Raw genomic sequence first — 22,600 nt, forward strand, 5'->3', positions numbered from 1 at the left:
ACTGAAAGTGTCAGCAGTCGCTGATGCATTCAGGGACCGCGGTAATGTGCCTACTGTTCGGTTTGACGATTGCGACGCTGTCGTTTTATTCTTTGATTTGTTAAAACCCTGTGTGTGTGTTTTAGACGTTGTGTACATGGATGTATAGGAGGGATCAAATGGGACGTCGTATCAACGTATCTCGGCAAACTACCGTGTATCACAAGGCGGTTTCATGTCTTTCCCGGTGTACCTGAACGCAGCGTCGCTTTACTGGCAAACACACGAATGTCGTCAACTCGCCACATTCGCTACTTTCTCCGGGAGGAGGCAAACCAAATCTCCCCCGCTCGGATGGAACCCGCAGCGACGGTGACCGACATGGACGCGACGAACCCATGACTACCCGGATACTACTTTTTTTGTGGCCATTTTCAAAGGATTACGACGCGCTTTTGTGGTCACTTTTGAGCGCTTTCGGGAGTTTGTTCGCTGGCCGGACGCTGGGGAGTTAGCTGAAAAAGTTTAGCGTCCATGCACGCCGGGCGAGGACCAACTACGACGCGAGCGATGTGACACCACCCTGGCCGTTGCAAATCAACAAAAGAGGAAGGAAAAGTCCCTCTGAGTTGAAGTCGGACGTCATGAAAACGAGCGGAGCTATGGAGAGTGCTTTCAAAGTAGCGCTGAGGAAGCCGCCCGCCCTGCGGTCGGCAGAGGTACGTGAAGGCAACATCACGCACCCACATACATCGCTGCTGCTGCTGCTGTTGCTTTTTTCTTCTCTTCCGAGTTAGCTCCCAAATTCGCGGCTGTTATCTTGTTTTGTCATCAAGTGACGTAAACGTTCTCCTCAATATCGCCGAGCGAGCTCTCGAAAATCCGAAACGAACGAACGAAGGAACAAACGAACGAACAAACACGTTCGAACACGGGCAGGCACGTCTTCGGCGAGTGGCACTCTGGGCGCCTTCTAGTAACGTGACTCCTCGTGTTTCGGTGCCACGGACGCCAGTGGTCGGTCGTCAATGGCTTCCGACGACTTTGTAAACTAGTCACACACGTGCCGTTACACTCTGTCGTTTATGACACATGTAGGCGTTTGAATTGTTCTCTTGACAGCCATCCATCCGTGTGGTGCGTTCCCTCTTTGAATGGAATGCCTTTATTGTCATTATCCAAGTTGAAGGAGATTTGAAACTTCTCCCGGAAACGACAGGCATGATTTCCAAATCTTTTTGAAAAATCACCGGCACACATCATTGGACGTCTGTCATCGCCAATGACACTGAAAAGGGACGTTGCGTTGCTGATACGATTGTTAACCAAAATGAGACTTTTGGAGATGCTCCATTTTAGAGGCAGCCAGGACCCTGTCAATCTTCCAAAAAGTCTTTGATACCTATTTTTGGGAGAATGTCCAACTTATTTGCTCCCCCACTCCCTCCCACTCCCAAAAATGAGAGCAACCCCTGTGCTCGGCAGACAACCCTGAGCGCCATTGACGTCCCCACTGTGGAAGTGGAATGGTAGCCCAGGGAGTGTAAAGCCATTTATTTTTCTATTTTCAGAGCCCCCGTTTTTTTCTCTCCCCCTAAAGGGGCTGGTTTGACGCCTCTTGATCCCCTGTTTGTTTGCGCACCAGAAAGCCCCTTTCATGGCGCCCACAGAGCGCTTTTGTGCCCACGCGAACAAACCATAACAAGCACGACGACGAACGTGGTCGAAACGGGCCACTGGGGCCTTCTTGCCCAAGGTGAAGCCTTGGCCGTCGCCGTCGCCATTGACGGCCACGCTCAAAACCGTGGAACGTGCCTATGATAGACCCTCACCTCAGAAACGTTCACTTAGTCATCAGTCCAGGTCAAGTTTAAAGTGGGAGGGAATGAACATTGCTTACACTAAATATGGATAGGAGGTCCGTGAGATAAAATGGCAACATTGGATGGCAAAAAAAAAAGAAGATTGAAAAATGTCTGATTTTGCTCGGTGCGCTTGCAAACGAGCGACCGCGGCATCGAGGCGACTGTGTTTCGTGACGATAGGCACGGACGGAGCGCTTCCGCTTTGACTGACGAGCAGGCAAATCTTTTTCATCATCTTTACGGCTTAGGGAATCCCTGCAAGTCTTTTTTTTTCTGGGACGCAACCCCGTTTCCAAGCGTCCGCTCCTCGCTTGCCTGCCTACCGTGGGCACATTGTTGGAAAGTAAAGCCGCCGCCACTTCCTGCCTGCCCGCGTCACGACCGCCCCGAGTTATGGAGGGAGGGAGGGGAGGGGAGGGGAAAAGAACCCAAAAAAAGGTCAGTACATTCCTTGCAGAGGAGCAAGCGTGAACAAGCAGTAGGCTCCGCATGGAATGCCTCCTACAGGTGCACTCACCTTGCGCAGTCAGACCAGACATTGACCCCACGGGGCGGGACTTGGGTTTTGACGGCACATCCTAAAAGTGGCATTTCGTCATTTACGACGATGACATGTCATTGTAAGTGACGAAATGCCCCTCCAGATTGTTCAGATCATATCCTAAAAATGTTTTTTTTTTAATTTTTTGCCCCGCCCTAGCATGAGTCAAGCCCCAATGGCTTTAAACCTAGAGCGGTAAAAGCGGGACTTTGGCATCCTAGATGCCTCAGGTGGCCCCCCCGCCCCCTGCCTGGAATGGAATGCAAAGTGTCTGTCTCATTCCAACGGTGGCGCAACCACACGGTGACGTCATTGCTTCTTTTCACGCCATTTCCTGGGGCCTTAAGACGAGTGACTCACTTGGCGCGCTTTCATTAGCCAACAAGAAGAGATGGCGTCCATTTCCACCAAGCTCCACTTGAAATCATCTCACAAACGACAACAACAACAACAATGTCGGGAGGATAGCGGCGTGGCGGCGCCTTCTCCCGATTGGGTCGCGCTAGTTGCGCCAAACACGCCACCGGACGGGTTTGCGAGGAGGGCAGGAATGCGAGAGCCGCATTCCGCCGAGGCTTCCTTCCTCCCCGAAGACGACGACAAAATGAACGCTTCCCCTCGCAACCCTCGTAGAGAATATAAAAAGCACGATTTGTTGAAAACAGGAAGTCAAAGGCGCTGACTCAGCGGCGGGCGTTTCATTCGCGACCAAAGGTTGATTGAACGTGGCCCATTTGCGTCGGAAACGGAGTTTGAAAACATTGTCGCTCCATCTAGATCGGAGCCGACATTTTGACCAACGCGCGGACGTTGTCGTAGAATTTGTTGGCCGCCGGACGTCGGTCGCCCATCAACGCAAAGCTGGTGGACGTCGCTGTTGGCTTTCCCCACAATCGACTTTTGTTTCCCTTTGATGAATTAAAAATCCCACGTGGGAAATACAAGGCGTCCTTTGAGTGTCAAACAAACGTCAGAAATGTGTGGAGTGGGCGATCCGGTGGGCCGGTGGGCCGGTGGGCCGGCGGGCCGGCCTGCTTTGACCAGCCACTTTTTCACTCGAGTCCAGTGACGCACGCACGCACATTAAAGTCTTGTGGAAGCTGGCGTAACATTTCCAGTAGGCCCAAACAAAGATCTCGTTTCTCCAAAAGGCTCCTTGTTGTGTTTTGGGAGGCCGCTAGCAAGCGAGCTAGCTGCTTTCCTGACTTGCCTGGCCCCTGCCAGCAGGGGGCGCCAACATGATAGGATGAATGGCAAGCCACTTACTTGGTCTGCTATTTTGGGAGCATCAGTGTTTTCAGTTCTGACCATTAGCACTTTTTGAAAGTCCATCAGTAAAAAAAAATAGAATCAACAGCCCAAGACAGGCATTTTTCTTCTTCTCATCGATTTAATGGAATTCACTGATTTCAAACGGACTGCCGGAAACAAAGACTTTGGCTGGCTTCTTCCGTCTGAACAGTGGCGGTTCAAAATGGATCTTTAGGCTTTGGCAAGGCAAAAATGTGGAGATATCTGTGCGATGATTTCCTCCCCCCTCCTGTCTTTTAGGACCTGCACACCATCTACTGCCACCTCTATCACATGGATGTCCTCTCGCACCTGAGGGAGCACCAGCTCAGGTCAGCAATCACAATCACGAGGCCGCTAGATGCCTTTTTTTATGTGTGGATGCTTTCGGCAGACGCGTTTGAAGCCCACGCCGGGGTTGTCTTTTTCATTCCCTCCTTTTCAGGTCCATGTGCACCTCGGTCAGGTACGAGAAACACGAGGCCAACCACATCCTGTTTTTGTGAGTACGCCGTCGATCGGTCGGCGGGGGGGCTTTGGGACCGGCCCCGTCCGTCCCTTTTCCAGCAAAGTACGTCTTTTTCTCTCGCAGTCCCGACAGCGTGGCCAGCTGCTGGTACATCCTGCTGTCCGGATCCGTCTTCCTCAAGGAGCACATGTACATGGCCCGCTGTTGGTACGTACCTGCCATTTCCATGGGGACTGCCGGGAGTCTTTCCACTCCGCCGGCGTTTAAACGGGGCGGCTTGAACCAAAGCGCCACTCCAGAAGACGGCTCTAATAATACGTAGGCAGTCGACGTGCAAAGAAAGCCTGTATTATTTTGGGAAAAATACCTCTGAAATGTTATGGACGACCATGAAAAAGCAGGAGCCGCGATGGTCCTTTTTTATTTGTTGGAAATAATCCGCTCGTCAACTTGTAGCTAATAACAGATGATTTGCGTTGGACGTGTTTGGTTTTGGTGTGGGGGAGGCTTTCGGTTGTGCTCCCGCCATGACCGGAGGGTGCGTGCGTGCGTGCGTGCGTATTGCTTGCTTAGCGGTCACAGTAGGGGGTATTGAAGCAGGTCAGAGTGTGAGTGGAATGTGTAGATCTGGGTGGTGTGTGTGTGTGTGTGCGTGCGTGTGCCCGAGCAGGAAATGAGCAACATGCGGGCACCCTGACAGGCAGGCAGACAGAAAAAAACAGAGAGAGAGATAAAGAGTAGCTGGCCTTTCTAAAGCTTTCCCAAAGTCACCCGGTCTCGTCCACCCACCCGCCTTTGAGGATAAGATGGCTCCCCGCAAGGGCAAGCGTGGCTGTCAAAATCCCGGTGAGTGAGCTTGGAACTTTTTCCCCCTCTGCCAAATTCCTAGCGTGCTCCTTAGATGGATAAAATGTAGAAGGGAGCACAAGTCACGCGTTTGTCCAACATGGAGGAGGACATCCGGTTCCAAGGGAGGATAGACGCCATCCGTGGCGGCCGGACTCCATTGGCCTCGATTGGCTTACCATTGGCTCTCTGTGCCTTTCCCGGCCGGCCGTGGCCTCCTAACCACGGCGGCTCAATCCACGTTCTGCTCTTGAAAAAGTCAAACTGGCTCTGCTTTGTAACGCTCCTCCTATTGTCTCTTCTTGTGCCTTTGTTTAGTTTTGGCAAGCAGCCGGGGGGGCGGCGAGGTTGCGAGTGCATCACCTTGGAGCCCTCCGAAATGATCGTGGTAAGACAACTTTTTTTTTTCTCCTTCATTCGTGACCCTGAAAATTTTCCACATTCAAATCCACCACATTGATACAAAAACAATAACAACAAACGCGCAATAAACTTGGACAATTAATATCAGCAGTCTGTGCCGCCATCCCTCCTAGTTGACGCGGCTGGACCTCGGTTGACGGCGGGAAGCGTCGTCGGTCACATAGATGGATGCTATCCATTTTTGTCAAATATTCCTTTTTTTTAAATCATAAAAATGAGAACAAAAATATGCACGGACTGCTCTGATTATTTTTACCGATCAAGCCAACGTTATAAAAGTGTAATGTTAAGAAGAGTTGTCGCCACCTTGGCACGTTTGAATATAAGAGAAGAAAAGCCTTATCGTGAGAGAGCGAAACCGCCAATATTTTGACACCGCCTTTTTGAAATTCCTCCTCCCGCGCGTCGAGACCACGCCACCGTGGTGGACTGACGTAACGCGGCCAGTAAACAAATTGTTGCCACGGCAAAACTCTCGGAGGAACTTCTCTTGTTTTTTTTTCTTGATGCGCTCTCTCGTTCTTTATTTTTTCTTGCGACGCCCGACGAGAGGATGTCCGCCGCACCGCTTCCTTGAAGGAAGCGGCCTCGGCCCCGAGCCCGTCGTCGGCCGCTCGCGGCCTCGCCGTGGCGTCGGGCGGACGCTCGCACTCGGATTTGTTTTTTTTTCCCCCTCGAGGATGACCTAACTTTCATTTTTTTGAAAAGAAACAATGTATTTTTGACATTTTTGGAACGGCCCGCCATCCGGATGAACGCTAGGCGCCGCCGCCAGCTTTTGGCGCTTTGGAAGAAGCGGGTCTCGGGGGGGCGGGAGCCCGCCAACCAGCGGCTGGAAGATCGGAAGGCCCACGTCAAAGCGGGCGGGGAGGAGGGCTCCGCTACGGGTTCTCACCGGGCCGTCCTCTGCGCCCCGCAGGTGGACAACGGCGAAAGCCAAGGGGACGACGGCTACCTCCGTCGGGAAGGCTCGCAGCGGCGCTCCCGCCGCCGCTTCCGCAGGATCAACCCCAAGGGCGAGCGGGAGCTCATCACCGACGGCCAAGAAGTCCCGTCCTACAAGGTAGGAGGACATCATCGCGCCTACCGTTGTTATTTGCACAGGGTGGGGCCACGAGATAGCATCAGCTAATCACGACTCGCCATATGTCTCATACACACGCGCACGCACGCACACACATTGCTCAAGTGAGTCTGGGAAATGATTGAGGCGACTTTGCTAGCAAGACGCAGCGGCGGTCACGTCCCACGCGGAAAGTTGCGTGCCCCCGCTCGCTCGCTCGGGTGGAAACATGTTTCGCACTTGGGCGCGTGCGGTCGAGCTTGCTTCCTGTGTCAGAACTGGCTCCGCCCCTAAGCCTCAAGACTGCCTTGCGTCACCAGAAACCCGACTGCCGGAAGTCGAGAGAGAGGCTAAAAAGGGGGGGGGGGTGTCAAGCAAACAAAACAAATATGCAAATGAATGGAAATGATTTTGGCCAGTGCTTTGGGCTCACCCGCTTTTCGGTAATGGCCAGCCGGACGTCCATTTTGGGGTTGTGTTTGTGTTTTGAGTGCAGGAAGGGACGGGAAAAGGCTTTAAATGGCAGGAATTCCTGTCTCGCGCTACAAACGTCGAACGTCCCACGGCTTGTTTACGGGATTTTTTTTTCTTTTCCCCTCTGGCGCTTCGTGGTGGAACAAACATTTTGGCAACGTGTCCTCCTTCTTTGGCATTTGAAGGGAAAACGTATGGCTTACTGCTGTTGAATTGACCTCTTTTCTGTTTCAAAATGGAGCCACGCGTGCTAGGTCACGTGACAATGAGTGGCACTCCACTTGGTTCTTGGAATGGAGTCGCAGCGCAGCCATTCTAACACTGTATTCTCATTTGAACGTGCGACTTGTTGCCTGGGCTCCAACGGCAAATGTTTTTATTTGTTTTTTTCGTCGGCAAAATATGTGAACCTGGGCTTTCCAGCGTGCCACTAAAAAGTCAAATGTTTTGACGACGGCGATCGCACCTAGCAACGGGATACGCGTGGCAACGGAAACATTTCCGGGAGCTCTCGTGAGTCAAATGGCGGCCGGCGCCGGCGCTTCCGTCGCCGCCGTGGCCGTTTGTTCCGCAAACACCCAGCGGGCGCCTTTTGGGGTGACTGTAAGCTAAATTGTCTTGCAATTGGCTGAACGGCAACCCATGGAGTGGCCGTCGTTGGCCGGAATGCTTCCGAAAATGAATGACTATTCCAGTCCGTGCGTTAAATCGGATGAGCTTTGTCTTTTTCCAGTGGCGTATTTGCATGAAAAAAAATCCTCCCTTTTGTGTCTTCCATTTTTTTTGAAGGCATATCTATTTTTGAAGCTCCCCCTCCCTCCCCCTGGCTCGCTCTTTCTCTCTACATTCTTTTTTTTTTCCACCCTCACTTCTTCTATTTCCATCTCTCTTGTGTACACCGTCTCTTTCGAAGGCAGGCAGGCCTCCCTCCATGTGCTCGCCCCCCATTGGCTGCCCTGGTAAAAGATGATGTCATACTCTAGGAGGGCGGAGGGAGTACCAAATGGAGACGAGTAGATGGCGGATGGTGGGGGGCGGGGATTCCAAAAAAAAAGGGGCTGTAGAAGCATTTGGACTTTTAACTACCGAGCCAAGAATCCCGATGGTTTCCCGTCGAGCGTCCCGTCCGTCCGTCCCGGTCCAAATGCATGGGGCCCTTTATTTGCCAATCAGGCTCTTTTCTATCCCAAATGTTTGTAATGTATGCACAAAAGGGGGAGGACTCTTTTTATTTGCACATGCCTTTTGCCTTAATAGACTTGATGTAGCCGATCAATGAAGATGCTCCCTTTTATTTTCCTTTCCAGCCAATCCGTCTAATGCACCCCCCCCACACACGCCACTCCCCCCGCTCTCTCTCCCTCTCTCTCTCTCTATCTCTATTTCCACCCCTCGCTGACTGGCTATACAGGTGATGTCATTCTTTTTCATCTGGATTCCCTTCCCTCCTTGCTCTGCCGCTTGGCCATTAGCCACCTCGGCGCAGCAGCATCCTAACGAAGAATCCCCGTACTTACCCCCCCCAAAAAAGCTTGGGAATGGTGCGGACTTTGCAGCGGGGGGGTCGCGGACCGGACCGGTAGGGGGCGGGCGGGGGGTGTATCTGCAGCAGGCTCCGGAGTTTGACGGCCGGGGAGGGCAACTGGGAAAACTTGGACGTGGTTCTCTGGGAATTCTGCTCCTTTTTTGGGGGGCGACCGCAATTTCAGTTGAAGTGGTCCGCTGAGGATTTCCCCCGACGATTTTTTTTTGGACTAGAGGGGGGGTTCTCCTTCCTTGGCCCCCCACCCATTTTTGGGCGACGAGGGAGAACTTCCCTCCTCCCCCTCCCCTCTGTCGGAGAGATGGCTTTCCTGGTCCGTTGCTATGCCAACTGCTTGCAGCCGTGGTCCTCCAAAGTAAGCCATGTTGTCATTTGTTCTTCATTGCTTTTGGTTATTTTTTTCAAAAGAAAAGCTAGCAAAATAGATTAGGGTTCCATGCAAAAGTTTCTTTATATAGGTGTAGGTGAGGGGAAATCCTATTGGGGGCTCTTTGCACTATTTCTACGCGTAGCCCACGTGAGCCAACATGTGGACGTCAAGTCCGAGTTATGTATTTTAAAGGATGAATCACGATTTGATTCAATGAGTGGTGTAGCTGCCAGAGAGCTACTATGTTGAATTTTGCATGGAAAATTGTGCTTTCCTCCCACTTGAGTGTGGCCGGAGCCATGTTGAAGTCGCTTGGCGGGGCTTCCCGCAATCATCTCTTAAATCACTGGAAAACATTTTTACGGACAGATTGGCACAGAAATGCAGACGTGTTGCCGCGAGTCGCTCCAAAGTTGAGATGGACCGACTCACGGAGGCGTTTGGAGTCCAATCTTTGGACTTGAAAGGCCTCCTCTGTCGTGGTAGCCCGACCCCCTGACACGGAAGACCGGGGGGAGGCCTTCCCCAACTCCACCTAGATCTGCGCCACCATAGAGCTTTCCTTTGGCTCGCCCTGTGGGAAAGTCTGTCTTTAATTGGCCCGCGCCACCGTCGCTAAAGGTTAATTGCGTTTTTATGAAGACTGCAAGTTGCGTGCAAGCGGGAAGGACCACCGTGGACCTATTTTCCAACACAGCGTATCTCTCATCTACCGCTTGGCTAACGTCCCCGCTAGATGACAAAACAACATTAGAGTGGATTTTTCCACGACAACGCACTCGTAAACGGAACAAACAAATTTAAATTAACTTGGATTAATTTATACAGACACTCAAACATCCGTTTAATGTAACTTTACACAAAACTGAATTGTAATTTTGTTGTAATCTTTTGTTACCTTGGTTTTCCGGGTTGGCGGTTTGCCACGCCTCCACCCACCCTCACGTTCGCTATCGATGGACTGTTTGCTGTTGTACTATTCCCTTCAAAATATTCCCAAAATGATGCACACAAATGTCCTCACAATAGGATAACGCACGACCACTTGTCAGCCAACGAGAAATAGTCTTTCAAGAACGATCGCGGGAGCTTCTTTCCTTAGAAAGAATAACAGGAAATACAATAGTTGAGCTTACCCACGTATTGATTGTGGGTAATGAAGTTTTATTCTGAGAAAGGTTGCCATTGCCTATGGGTCGGTGTTGTGTGCACGAGTATACTTCATTACCCAGAAAGCCCTCTTTTTGCCCGCCCATGCGCGTTGTGCGTTTCCTGGTCTTGGGAGAAACTCGTCTGAATTAATCGTTCCGTGCTCGTAGATATTGTTATACACGAAAGATATGCAAAAAAGACCTGGCTTGGTCGCATCACGAAATTTTGATCGCATGACGGGCAAATTATTCGATCGAAATTTCCGCCGTAAGATGAGAATTTTGTATGACGAGCGGTCGTATGACGAGGTACCACTGTACATATATTTTTTTTTGCGGGGAACAAGAGGAGGCTGATCTTTGGCCGATGATGTCATGGCCTTTATCGGCCTTGGCCCCCCCACCGCCACCCCCAAACCCTTGACATCCCGACTGATGGACTGACGTGATGGCAGATAATGTCGCCTTTGAGCCTTGAAAAATGATCATGAGCGCCAGAGGGGTTGTTAGAGCTCAGCCTGTGTGTGTGTGTGTGTGTGTGTGTGTGTTTGCAAGTTAAGAGCATTATTAGAAGGACGGTCCACTTGACCCCCCCGCCCCAAGCGAGGGGACCAGGGAGAGCTTTTTCGAGCTGCCGGGTGGACGTCTGGAAGCTCCAATTTGCAGGAAGTCGCGGCGTAGACGATCGATCCGGGTCGCGTTACAGCCAGGCCTGTCCACAACCGTCAAAATCACACGGCTTATTCTATTTTTTTTAAAAAGGAAAAGATGGGACCAAAGGAAAAAAAATCACTCACCAAAGATGGCTGAAATAGCTCCTTCATTCACTCCGTCCATCCTCCCCGTTGACGGCCTCGCACGGCACAAGCGAGCAGACACATTTATATTTCATCGACAGACTCATCCTTAATGCATGAGGAGAGACCCCAGCCTCCACCCGGGGGACACGGAAAGTGTGTGTGTGTGTGTGCGTGTGTGTTGAGGTAGGGAGGTACCAGGTCAAGGGCATTTATAGACCCCAAGACTTGCTTCCATTTTCAAAAGCAGTCCCTCCCTCCCTCCCTCCCATACCAAACAACTTTTGAGATGGTTGTTACACACCGGAATGAGAAAAAAGCTTGTGAATGTTGGATAGCCAAGCGTCACTTTTAAGGCCATTTTGAAACCAGCCGGTGAACGTTGGCTTGCGTTGTCTGAGCGACGCTACGTCGTCTGTCCGTGGCTCAAAATGGCCGACGTCAAAGCCGGCCAATGAGTTTGTCGTCATTAAAAGTACAACTACAAGTACCTTTTCAAAAGCCCACCTTTTTCATCTGTCTTTTGGCGCAGCTTCCCGCCGACCTGGACAAGATGCACTTGACGGATCACCCCCACCAGCGGCAGGTGACGCACGTGCCCGCCAGTCAGTCGGGCTGCAGCATCGCCAGCGACTCGGGCAGCAGCAGCCTGTCGGACATCTACCAGGTGGCGTTAATTCCCCATGGCAGGCCTGCCTTTCCTAAATGTGCGTCGAGGGTGACCTTTGACCCCCTCCCAAACACGTCAGGCCACGGAGAGCGAGCAGGGCGACGTGGACCTGTCCGGCCTGCCCGAGGCGCCCGTGGACAGCGAGGAGGAGGATGAGGAGGACGAAGAACTGGAGAGGGCCTCGGACGCCCCGCCGGCTCGCGACCTGGTGCGCGAGTGCCTGGAGAAGGAGCCGGCGGACCGCAACGACGACGACGTCGGTCAGTGCGCCGTCGGTGGCGGGAGGGCTGGGGCCATTTGAATGTTGGCCATCGGGTTTGACGCCACGGCGTGCTCCTCCGTCTTCCACCAGAGCAATTGCTGGAGTTCATGCACCAGCTGCCGGCCTTCGCCAACATGACCATGTCGGTGCGGCGGGAGCTGTGCGGCGTCATGGTCTTCGAGGTGGTCGAGCGGGCCGGCGCCGTCATTCTGCACGACAAGCAGGAGGTCAGGAGCGTGGCCGAAAGACCGGTGGCGACTTCAGCTTTTGGGGCTTACCCTAAGGCCGGTCCTCCTGGTTTATTTAGCTGGACCAGTGGTACGTCATCCTCAACGGGGCGGTGGAGATGGAGCGAGCCGACGGCCGCACGGAAACGCTGTGCATGGGCAACAGCTTCGGCATCTCGGCCTCCTTGGAGAAGCAGTACGTGAACGGCCAGGTCCGCACCAAAGGCGACGACTGCCAGGTACGGCCGGCTGCCTCGCGGCGGCGTGGCTTTTCCGCCAAATGTTCATTCCCTTTCTGGACCGCTCGTCCCATGGAATTTGCGGGTCGCTACGCGTAGTTCCACCGTGCTTTTTGACCCCCCTCCCCGGCAGTTGGTGTGCATCGCCCAAGAGGACTACTGGCGCATCCTCAACCACGTGGAGAAAAACACCCACAAGGTGGAGGAGGAGGGCGAGATTGTCATGGTGAAGGAGCACCGCGAGCTGGACCGCAGCGGCACGTGCAAGGGCCACATTGTCATCAAGGTGAGAAGCAAGAGTGACTAAATGCGACGCAAGAGCGGATTCTCCCGCGCTTCGGTTTTGCTTTTGCTTTTCCTTCTTCCTTACCGTGTTTTGCTTTCGACTGCGTTGTTTTTGCTTGTTCCCTTTTTTTTCTCAAGAGATCTGGTCCCCTGGTCATTATTCATTGGAAGCCAGTTTTGCTTCTTTTTTTCATTGTCCCAAAAACCCCGCCAAAGAATAGTTGGCTTTTTCCCTCCTTTATTTATTGACACCATGTAGACGCTCTGTTCTCTTTAACGCACGCCACGCCGGCCTTCAGGGGACCCCCGAGCGTCTGATCACGCACCTGGTGGAGGAGCATTCGGTGGTGGATCCCACCTACATCGAGGACTTTCTGCTGACCTACCGCACCTTCGTGTCCGGCCCCATGGAGGTGGGCAAGAAGCTCCTGGACTGGTTCCAGAGGGACACGCTCCGAGACACGGTCAGTTGGGATTTAGGTTCTTTTTTTCACGGCCATCACGCGATAGGGAAGTTGCAAAATGATGGTCTGCCATTATTTGGAATGAGACGCCTTGGGTCACCCAGGTCACGCGGATCGTGCTGCTGTGGGTCAACAACCACTTCAACGACTTTGAGGGGGACACGGCCATGACGCGATTCCTGGAAGATTTTGAGAAGCTGCTGGAAGCCACGGTAAAAGCCGTCATCCCTCCCTCTGTCCGTCCGTCTGTCCGTCCGACGGCTCATCTCCGTGGTCTTCGGCTCTTCTTGTCAGAAAATGAAGGGCCACCTGCGGCTGCTCAACATCGCCTGCGCCGCCAAAGCCAAGTGGCGGCAGATCACGCTGCAGAAGGCCTCGCGCGACTCGGCGCTGCACTTTGCCGTCCAGGGCGGCAGCGAGCGCGGCTTCGGCATCTTCGTGGAGTCCGTGGAAGACGGCGGCCGGGCGGCTCAGGCGGGACTCAAGCGCGGAGACCAGGTTAGCGGACGAGACTGGAGGGCCGCCTTTGGGTCGGGGGGGCGGAGTGGATTTCCGGATTGAACCGGTGCCTCGTGTGTGTGTGTGATTACTTTAGATCATGGAGATCAACGGACAGAACTTTGAGAACATCTCCTTCTCCAAAGCCGCCGACATCCTGAAAAACAACACGCACTTGTCGCTCACGGTCAAGACCAACATATTTGGTGAGCTAGTCCAGTCTTCCCGACGGCCACGACTATCGTCAAGTCACGTTGTCATTAACGGCTGGACGGACGGGTGCCCGTGGCAGTGTTCAAGGAGCTCCTGAGCCGGATGGCGCACGAAAAAAAGAACGGCGGTCCGCACATTCCCAAGATCCAGGAGAAGAAGGGCCACCGCTTCTCCATCCAGGACCTGCCGGGCGACATGGAGTTTGCCACCGAGCACAAGGCCACGCGTAAGATGAAGGCCAACACGGTGTCGGGCGGCCGCAACAAGATCCGCAAGATGCTGGAGAAGACGCGCTTCAGCATACTGCCGCCCAAGCCCTTCAGGTGCGTCCACCCACCCGGCGCCGTGCCTTTTTTTTGCCCCGGATGGCACAACCGCCATTTCCTCTTTGTTTTGAGCCCACGTGCCGCCTCCGCTACGCTTTTGCCCCCGAACAAAGAAGCTATTTTTTTTCTTTTATTCCCTATTGATTTCAAATCTTCTCTTTCTTTTTTTCCCCCCCGCTTTGCCGCTTCAGGGGCCTGTTTGGGTAAGAATTGTCGTTCACGTACACACACCCGACTTCCTAAACGGCTTCCCGCGTCCTCTAATGCTGCGGAAAGAGCGCCTACAGTCCAAAAATTTGCGCGTGGAAACGGACACAACGGAGGTGTCGGAGCTGCTCCCAAAGATGACCGTCCACTTTGCTTTTTTTTTTTCTTCTTTTTCTTCTCCTCAGCGAGGGCGGATTGGGCCAGTCGCAGGACGACAGCGTGGTGGGCACCAAGCAGTGCCGGCACAGCGTGGCCATCATGCCCGTCCCCGGCAGCTTGTCGTCCAGCAGCCCGGACCTCTTGCAGCCCGCCTCCTCCGTCTTGGACTTCTCCAACCCGGCAGGTTAGTGAGTGGGGGGTCGGCGCGGAAAATCCGTCGGGCCGCCTGGATTTTCTTCATTCTTTCCTCTCCTTTTCTTCTTCTTCCTCTTCTTCTTCTCGTTCTCGGCTCCAGCGCTGGGACTCTACTGTGAGTACGCTCTCGTGCCGTTCTGCACGTGCTTCATTTCTGTCAGTTTTCAATGAGAGCTTGAGAGTTTGGAGTTTGAGTTGAGCCGCTTCCGCCGAAATGAAAGGAATTGGACTCGGACGAGCCCGCGGTCACGCACGACACGCCTCTGTGTTTTTTTCAGACATTCCGGACCAAGTGATCCGCGTGTTCAAAGCCGACCAGCAGAGCTGCTACATCATCATCGGCAAGGACACCACGGCCAAGGACGTGGCGACCCACGCCGTCAACGAGTTTGGCCTGACGCCGGCCGCCGACGCCTTCTCGCTGTGCGAGGTGTCGGTCAGCCCCGAGGGCGTCATCAAGCAGCGGCGCCTGCCCGACCAGCTCTCCAAGCTGGCCGACCGCATTCAGCTGAATGGCAGGTAAGAAAGAAAAGGCTAGCGTATAGCAACCGGCGAACCCTCCGGCGCCACGCCAAGTCTTTCCCCCCCACTTGAATTGTCCACACTCGGTTGCCATTTTCCACGGAAATAATTGTCAACGCGCTCGCAGGTACTACCTGAAGAACAACATGGAGACGGAGACGCTGTGTTCGGACGAGGACGCCCAGGAGCTGCTGCGCGAAAGTCACATCTCGCTGCTGCAGCTCAGCACCATGGAGGTGGCCGCCCAGCTCTCCATGCGGGACTTTGAGCTCTTCAGGAACATCGAGTCCACCGAGTACGTGGACGACCTCTTCAAGCTGGACTCGGGCGGAGGGCAGCTCAAGCGCTTCGAGGAGGTGGTCAACCAGGAGACCTTCTGGGTGGCCACCGAGATCCTGAAGGGACCCAACGCCCTCAAGAGGATGAAGACCCTCAAGCACTTTGTCAAGATCGCCCTGCACTGCCAAGAGTGCAAGAACTTCAACTCCATGTTCGCCATCATCAGGTGGGGAGCCGGGCCGCTGAGCTAATGGCCATTTCTTTCCTTCCTTCCTTCCTTCCATCATTCCATCGTTCCTCCCACAGTGGGCTCAACTCGCCCCCGGTGGCTCGTCTCCGCGGCACCTGGGAGAAGCTGCCCGGCAAGTACGACAAGCTTTTCGGGGACCTGCAGGACGTGTTTGACCCGTCGCGCAACATGGCCAAGTACCGCAACATCCTGAGCGGCCAGAGCGCGCAGCCGCCCGTCATCCCGCTCTTTCCCGTGGTCAAGAAAGACCTCACCTTCCTGCACGAAGGTGAGCCCATCCCATCCCACCCCACCGTGCCACGCCGCACCGCGCCCCGCCCCGCCTAGACCGCTGGCCAAACAACCCCCGTCACGCCGTGTGCGCCCCCAGGCAACGACTCGACGGTGGACGGCCTGGTCAATTTCGAGAAGCTGCGCATGATCGCCAAAGAGATCCGTCACGTGGTGCGCATGACGTCGGCCCACATGGACCCCGCCCTTATGTTCCGACAACGGTCAGTCCACTTCGCCGTCCTGTCGCGATTTTTTTGACAGCCCCGTCGGTCCGCTTCCGTTGGCGTTGGGGCGCTACTGTCCTCTAGTGGACAAAAGCGTTAGGGCACCTGGCTTCCACGTTTTGTCCATGCGTTGGTTGTGTGGCAGGGATGGGCAGATGATTGACATCGTCAAAAGTCATTCATTATTATTATTATTTTATCCCTAAAATATTCATTTGTGGCCATTTTTTATATTAGTTTTTGAAGCTGAACTTATTACCAGCAGAACAATTGAAATCAATTGGATTGAATTATTTGGACTAGATTTCTCCTACTTTTAAAGACTTTAAATTCATTTTTGAGAGCCAAGTTTTGATCCCTCATTACCAAACGATCTAACCCATTTGATAGAAGGCATTAAGAGAGAAAAGAAAAATCATCTTTTACACTCATTTTGAGCTGGTCTTTTAACGGCCCAAATTTAGAATTTGGCCAAATGAAATGAGCTGGAGAGTTTGCCCCGCCCTGCTCTGGTCTGCTCTGGTCTGCTCTGGTCTGCTCTGGTCTGTGGTCATATCACGATTGTTTTATTTCCACCACCATTTCACCTCCCCAACAACAACAACAACTTTTGATGTTCACGCTTCAATCTCCGCACCTCTCGCTTGCAGGAAGAAGAGGTGGAAGAGTTTAGGGTAAGTTTTTGTCCCCCCAGCACTCCCCACCCCACGGCGCCATTTTGCCGCATCATCATTCCCCACCCGAAAACGTTTTTGATTTTCCCCTCAAAAGAGCATGCAAAGAGAGACTGACTTGCGCTCATTTGAGTGTGCTTGTGCATCCTTAACACCATCCATCCTTCCATCCGTCCATCCATCCATTGACAGCGTCCGTTGTGTGTCCCAAATCCAGTGGCTTTCAATCATAACACCAAGCCGAACACCGAGCGAGTGTCGATATCGCATATATGGAGATGCCAAATGTTAGCCCTACATGTCCAACTCTTTAGTGGCCAACCTGAGCCGACTACTTTTCTCCCCTAAAATCCTGGCCACTCGGCCAAAACTGAAGGGTGTTGACGTGACTGAGATTCTAGCGTTTCGCGTGAGCTCTATTTCAATGCAGGCGCTCCACTGGCAAGAAGGTTGCCCCTACGGAACATGGGCCAGAATTGACGCCATTGGCCAACGGGGCTCTCTCCATATGCGATATCTGCGGGAGGTAGCGCATGGCCTCTGCGTCCCGTCGCATCGGCTGTCGGTTGTCGCCGACGCCCACCCTAACCCCGTGCCGCCCCCGACGTAGACAGCATGACCCGCATGGACTCGTTTTGCTACTAGCGTTTTGATAGCGATAAGCATCGTTGAGCCGGGATGCGTCGGCGTGCTCCTATTTGAAGGTCGTCATTTGAAACGGACAGCCCACAATTATGTGGTGTTGCATTTGAGCGTATTTTATGGAGTTGATCCGGACTCATCCGTGTGCTAACGCTACGGTCCGCCCGCAGGTCCCTGAGCCAGGGCAGCACCAATTCCAACGTGCTGGACGTGCAGGGCGGTGGGCACAAGAAGCGCGTGCGGCGCAGCTCGCTGCTCAACGCCAAGAAGCTGTACGAAGACGCGCAGATGGCGCGGAAGGTCAAGCAGTACCTGTCCAACCTGGCGGTGGAAACGGACGAGGACAAGCACCAGATCATGTCGCTGCAGTGCGAGCCCTCCTACGCCACCGGTGAGTTAGCTACCGGACCCCGACCGCCCGCGTGGCTCCCCGGCGCTAAACAAATCGTCCGTCCCTCCATCTTCCAGTCTCCAAGAACTTGAGCGACCGGCGATCCAACAAGTCGGACGCCTCGCCCGTGTCGCTGCGGTCGGCGCCGCTGTCGGGGAAGAGCCAGAACCGAGTGTCGCAAGTGCTGCAGGTGCAGGTGCCGCTCAAGCCGCTGCGCAAGAGGAGCACGGCCAAAGACGTTGGCCCGCCCGGTGAGTACCGCTCAACCTGGGGGTCCGTGGCGCGCGCCGGGGGCCGGCTTGTGAGAAGGCTTTCCTGGGCTCTAGACTCCAGCTCCCCCCGGGTGGCCAAGAAGCCCCCCTCGGGCTCGGCGGACGAGTGGGCCCCGGAGAGGCCGTCGGAAGAGACCTCGGCCTCGTCCCCGCCCCCCAGCCCCGCCGGGTCGCCGCGCAAAGGCCCGCCTCCCACGGGCCCAACCGCCAAAGGCCAGAGCCGCTCGGGCTCGTCGTCGTCGTCGTCGATGACCAGCGACGGCGGCGCCAAGGGCGCCACACCCACCGTCTTTCTGCGCGCCTACGGCATAGGTAGGCCGGGCGGAGCCGGGGAGCAAGGCCGGCGCCGGCCGCCTCGGCGGAGCACTTTGAACCGAGGCCCTTTCCTTTGCGCAGGTTGCGCCCCGCTGCCCCCGGGCAGAGCCGACAACCTGTCGGACTCCAGTCACAGCGAGATCTCGTCTCGCTCCAGCATCTGCTCCGTGGACTCGGTGCCCGCCCCGGGTCTGGAGGAGCGCTCCAACAGCGTAGGCGCCAGGACGTCGCTCGCGCTCTCCGACGCCGGCGCCAGGACGTCGGTGGGGGTCGCCGTCTCCGGCGCCGACGGCACCCAGCCCGGCGCCAGGACGTCGCTCGCGGCCACGCACTACTGCAACGCCGACGGCGCCAGGTAAATGGCTGGCGCTTGTCCCATCGCTCTGTCCCACGGGTCACTCGCCGTAAATTTTTGCGTGGTTTTTGCTCCGGCGTCCAGAGGCTACGCGTCACGGGGCTCCGCCTTCACGTCGTCCGCCTCCACGGAGGAGCTGACGCCCGACCTGGACTCGGTGGCCGACAGCGGGCGCGGCAGCTGGACATCCTGCTCGTCCAATTCCCACGACTCCTTCCAGGGCCCGCCCTCCGCCGCCGTCGGCGCCTCCTCCTGCCGGCCGTGGGACTATGGCGTTCACGGGCACCCGCTTGGTCAGCGGCCGGGTCCCGGGCAGGGTCCCGGGCAGGGTCCCGGGCAGGGTCCCGGGCAGGGTCCCGGGCAGGGTCCCGGTCAGGGGCCGGGCCAAGCCCAGCGCTCGCGGCGGAGCCGGACGTCGTCCGACTCCCTGTCCGACACGTACGAGGGCAATTACGACACGGTCAAGCGGAGGAACGGCGCCGAGCGGCCGCGGCCGCCCGACGAGGAGGGAACGCCCGGCGCCGACCACGCCTACAAAATGGTGACGTCCAGCACGGAGAAAGGTCTCATAGGTGAGCCGGTCGTCTTAAGCGGGTGCAAAATGTTGCGGTCGGTCCGTCATCTCACCGCTTCTGGCCATGTTTTTGCTTCACGGTGTTGTTTATTTTGACCCTCCAGTCGTCACCACCATTTAATTTGTCCACCGTTGTCTCGTGTTGCCCGCTTCACTCCCCCTCCCCGATGCCTTTTTTTTCTTTGGGCTTTTTTGTCTCCCCCCTGGTCATGGCCTTCACCCAGTGTACTGCGTCACCTCCCCCACCAAGGACGAACGTTACCGAGCACCCCCTCCCACCCCTCCAGGCTACCAGGGTCTGGCCCTGGGGCAGGTCAAAGAGGCGTCCGGCAGACCCCCCCACCTCCGACCGCCCGACTACAGCGTGGCCATGCGGAGGAGCAAACTCCTGCAGAGCCCGGGGGCCGCCGGGAGCCTGGCCGAGGCCCGCAGGCTGGCCGGCGAGCGCCCGTGGACCCGCCGCGTGGACGACAACGACGACGACGCCGGCGAGGAAGCGACGCGCTACGCGGACGACGGCCAGGAAGGTACGAGCACCGACGGTTATTGGCCCACTCAATAACCGTAGGACGTGAGTCCCAGTACGCCGATTTTTTAGTGTCCTCTCCGGCCGGGGTTCCTTTTTTTTTTTTTTTACAATGCTACTAGTACATCTTTGGATAGTATTGCTTCTCGTAGCCCCAAACTCATTTACCACTTTTATTTACGACCAGCGAGTCAAAATTGGCCTGACCTTTTTGACCCGATTTCAGGACATCCGGCCCTCCCCACATTGACCTTTGTTGTCTTCCAGACGAACAAGTGTCCGCCGTGTAGACGCCGCGGACCTCCGTGGACCTCCGTGGGATGGATGCCATTTTGGCTACTCTCCTGAACTCGTGCCTGCCTGCCTCACTTGAAAGACAAAAAAAACGTTCATCGTTCTCCTCAAAGCCCCTCTTGGACCCTCTTGCCCCCTTCTTTTTTTGGTCAACTGGATCTAGGTTAGACTGAATTGCCATTTTGACACTTTGTTCTCTTTTTTGCACAGCTTCTGTCATCACGTCGTAAACCCCGTGTCAGTATTAGGCCTCCTCAGGTGTGAAGTGGTTTTGTACCAAGGATTTTGAAACCTCCATTTATTATGATTCCCCCCCCCCCCCCCCCACCTGCTCCCCCCTTGACCCCCCCCCCTCTAAGATGCAATAAGCAATGCCCGACAAGCTGTAAAAGTGAGCGTTGGCCGCACAAAAGACGCCCGTCCCGTACGGCGTACGTCAAAGTGGCGCTCGCTTTTTTGGTTTGATTTTTCATTTATGTCTTTTACAAAGACGACTCCATTTTGGCTTCGTACGCTTTGTATATGTATATTTTTTACAGGCGGATTGTATATAGTTGTTCTATTTTTGTTGAAGAGGATGTGTACAATGGCTCAAAATCAAAGAACAAGAAGAAAAGGACATTTTTATTTCCTTTTAAGTCTACTGATATGAATTTGGACCACGAATAAAAGTCTGAACGACAAGCTTGGCTTTGTTTTTGGCCATCAGGTGATACCAGTGATGATAGTTTAAACAACTTTTAATCTCGCTGTCGCTGTTGGGGGGAAAAAAAACTACACAACAGTACTACCATGGACACGATTGAGTACGCATGCGCAACGGAAATTACCCAGGTGTGTCACCAGCTGCATCACGAATTGCCTTGGCATCGCTGTAAACGGAGATGCCAAACAACAACAAAAACAGGGAAAAAACAGCTTATTTTGGGTTTCGCCACCAAGAAGAGCCGATTTGTAGTGAGTCTGCAGTCTTTGGGGGCTTTTGTTTTCTTTTGATGGATCGGAGGTCGCTCCAAAAACTGAGCAGATGTTTTTTTTTAAGTCGTGTCAGTGACGGATAATTTTCCTCGGACTTGGAATTTAAGTGGATCGAACTGTTGATCATCGACAAAAACACCAAAGTAGTCCCCGTCGATGTCCTCCCAAGACTTGTCTACTACTCGGTAAGTAGTAAACACAATCTCCTCACCCGATACTCGTGTAAGTAATTCGTGACCAGAATCGGACACGTACAATGCATTCGCTAAGTAGTTATTTTAGTTTGTTTTGATCCGAACCTTTTGCTCAAGATTGTTTGGCACAAGTTACAAATGAACACGTGTGGTGTTGCTGATGACTTGGATTGTTTTTCTTGAGCTAAACTGGAGGCAAATGTACCGGTGCTAGATGGTTAGCATGTGAGCTAGCTTCCCAACAACAATGCCTTAGCCGGGGTTGTGACCCCGCCCGGCCATTCAACTAAATCATTTCGCAATAAACTATTATGTTATATCTGTTATAACTATATAAATATAACCTTTATATCTATAACCATTATAACTATAACCATTATAACTATACTGTTCAATCGCCAGGTTCGCCTATAAAGTTGTAAAAGTAAGATATGTACCATTCATTAGATACGGGACTGTCTATCCTTTTCGAATGGCATCGTCATATATTTTTTGTTAATACTATTGGATCAGTATGGGTCTTGATTGTTTGTTTTTGTTTGCTTGATTTTTTTTACAATATTCTATCATTTAATTAGAGTGTACAAATCCGTGATAGGGCCCTTTAAAAGGTTATGCCGTTTTTTATGTTGTGTCGCACGTAACGCCCGTTTACAACCACGAGGGGGCACTGTTGCTATTCAAAGCCTTGAATATTGTGAAGGAAGGCAATTATTTTTGTCCTCTCCCTCCTATTTCGACATGTTGGATTTTTGGAAGTTATTTGACCTTTCCAGGGACAGTGGTCACTGCAGTGGCAAGCTCAAATCTTTAACCCTATAGAGAGAAAGTGAAAGTTTATAGTCAGTTAAAAAAATTACCATCTAGCAATTTTTAGTATTCATATTTTCTTCATTTGATTAATCATTGTATTTTTAAATATATCTCTATGATCACAGTGAATGTATAAACTAGTGAACGCTTGATTCTTGGACCGACCTGAGGGTGGGCGCTCGCCAATTTTGATCGCGTCGGTAGCCGTCGTGTCACCTTGGCCTTCTGGCGAACCTTGAAATGTTTTCACGCTTGAAAAATATCAACGCTCCATCTGTAAATGACGCTTAAGTAGCGACTTGTTGACGTGAATATACACTTGACATTTCCCGATCCCGGCGCTTAGGTTTTTTGGGACGCTTTGGCTCTATATTTTCCAGTAAATTGTGCTCTTTGGAAATGGACTAGGTTTAATCCAGACGGAAGAGGATGAAATAAAAAAATCACTTGCTTGATAATTCGACTGGT

The 22,600-nt window shown here is 53.5% G+C and overlaps 2 protein-coding genes across 12 annotated transcripts in view; one reads left to right on the top strand and one right to left on the bottom strand.

The window, feature by feature from the left end:
* The first annotated feature begins 49 nt into the window (after positions 1-49).
* Positions 50-20,831, top strand: rapgef6 (Rap guanine nucleotide exchange factor (GEF) 6). 11 transcript variants are annotated; one of them, XM_077592315.1, is made up of 31 exons: positions 52-698; positions 3,937-4,007; positions 4,121-4,177; positions 4,268-4,351; positions 5,309-5,378; positions 6,333-6,476; positions 11,344-11,478; positions 11,561-11,741; positions 11,834-11,970; positions 12,051-12,209; positions 12,343-12,495; positions 12,794-12,958; positions 13,063-13,170; positions 13,253-13,456; positions 13,554-13,662; positions 13,749-13,992; positions 14,187-14,198; positions 14,388-14,545; positions 14,657-14,671; positions 14,835-15,075; positions 15,206-15,583; positions 15,664-15,875; positions 15,978-16,101; positions 16,755-16,778; positions 17,591-17,811; positions 17,889-18,062; positions 18,138-18,395; positions 18,480-18,753; positions 18,838-19,325; positions 19,615-19,854; positions 20,121-20,831. In XM_077592315.1, the coding sequence occupies exons 1-31, from the start codon at positions 624-626 to the stop codon at positions 20,141-20,143; spliced, it is 4,938 nt and encodes a 1,645-aa protein (XP_077448441.1). In that variant the 5' UTR covers positions 52-623; the 3' UTR covers positions 20,144-20,831. The 11 variants fall into 11 exon arrangements, with proteins under 11 accessions (XP_077448442.1, XP_077448441.1, XP_077448433.1 ...); XM_077592307.1 differs by having other exon boundaries at positions 56-698; positions 19,552-19,854; XM_077592316.1 differs by lacking the exons at positions 19,615-19,854; positions 20,121-20,831 and adding an exon at positions 19,432-19,601 and having other exon boundaries at positions 50-698.
* The window catches only part of skp1 (S-phase kinase-associated protein 1), a 119,864-nt gene continuing 110,792 nt past the window's right edge, over positions 13,529-22,600 (bottom strand). Inside the window, exon 7 of the mRNA XM_077592326.1 lies at positions 13,529-13,544. The gene's annotated coding sequence lies outside the window, so the exon portion shown is untranslated. The remainder of the gene's footprint in view (positions 13,545-22,600) is intronic.

The sequence above is a fragment of the Stigmatopora argus genome, chromosome 22 (genome assembly GCF_051989625.1).
Source record: "Stigmatopora argus isolate UIUO_Sarg chromosome 22, RoL_Sarg_1.0, whole genome shotgun sequence".
Taxonomy (NCBI): Eukaryota; Metazoa; Chordata; class Actinopteri; order Syngnathiformes; family Syngnathidae; genus Stigmatopora; species Stigmatopora argus.

Excerpts from the sequence above, each read along its gene's own strand:
- rapgef6 (XM_077592307.1), top strand. The coding sequence starts at position 624 with ATGAAAACGAGCGGAGCTATGGAGAGTGCTTTCAAAGTAGCGCTGAGG. Across the intron at positions 15,876-15,977 it reads CCTCACCTTCCTGCACGAAG|GCAACGACTCGACGGTGGAC; the intron begins GTGAGCCCATCC and ends GTGCGCCCCCAG. Across the intron at positions 16,779-17,590 it reads AAGAGGTGGAAGAGTTTAGG|GTCCCTGAGCCAGGGCAGCA; the intron begins GTAAGTTTTTGT and ends GTCCGCCCGCAG.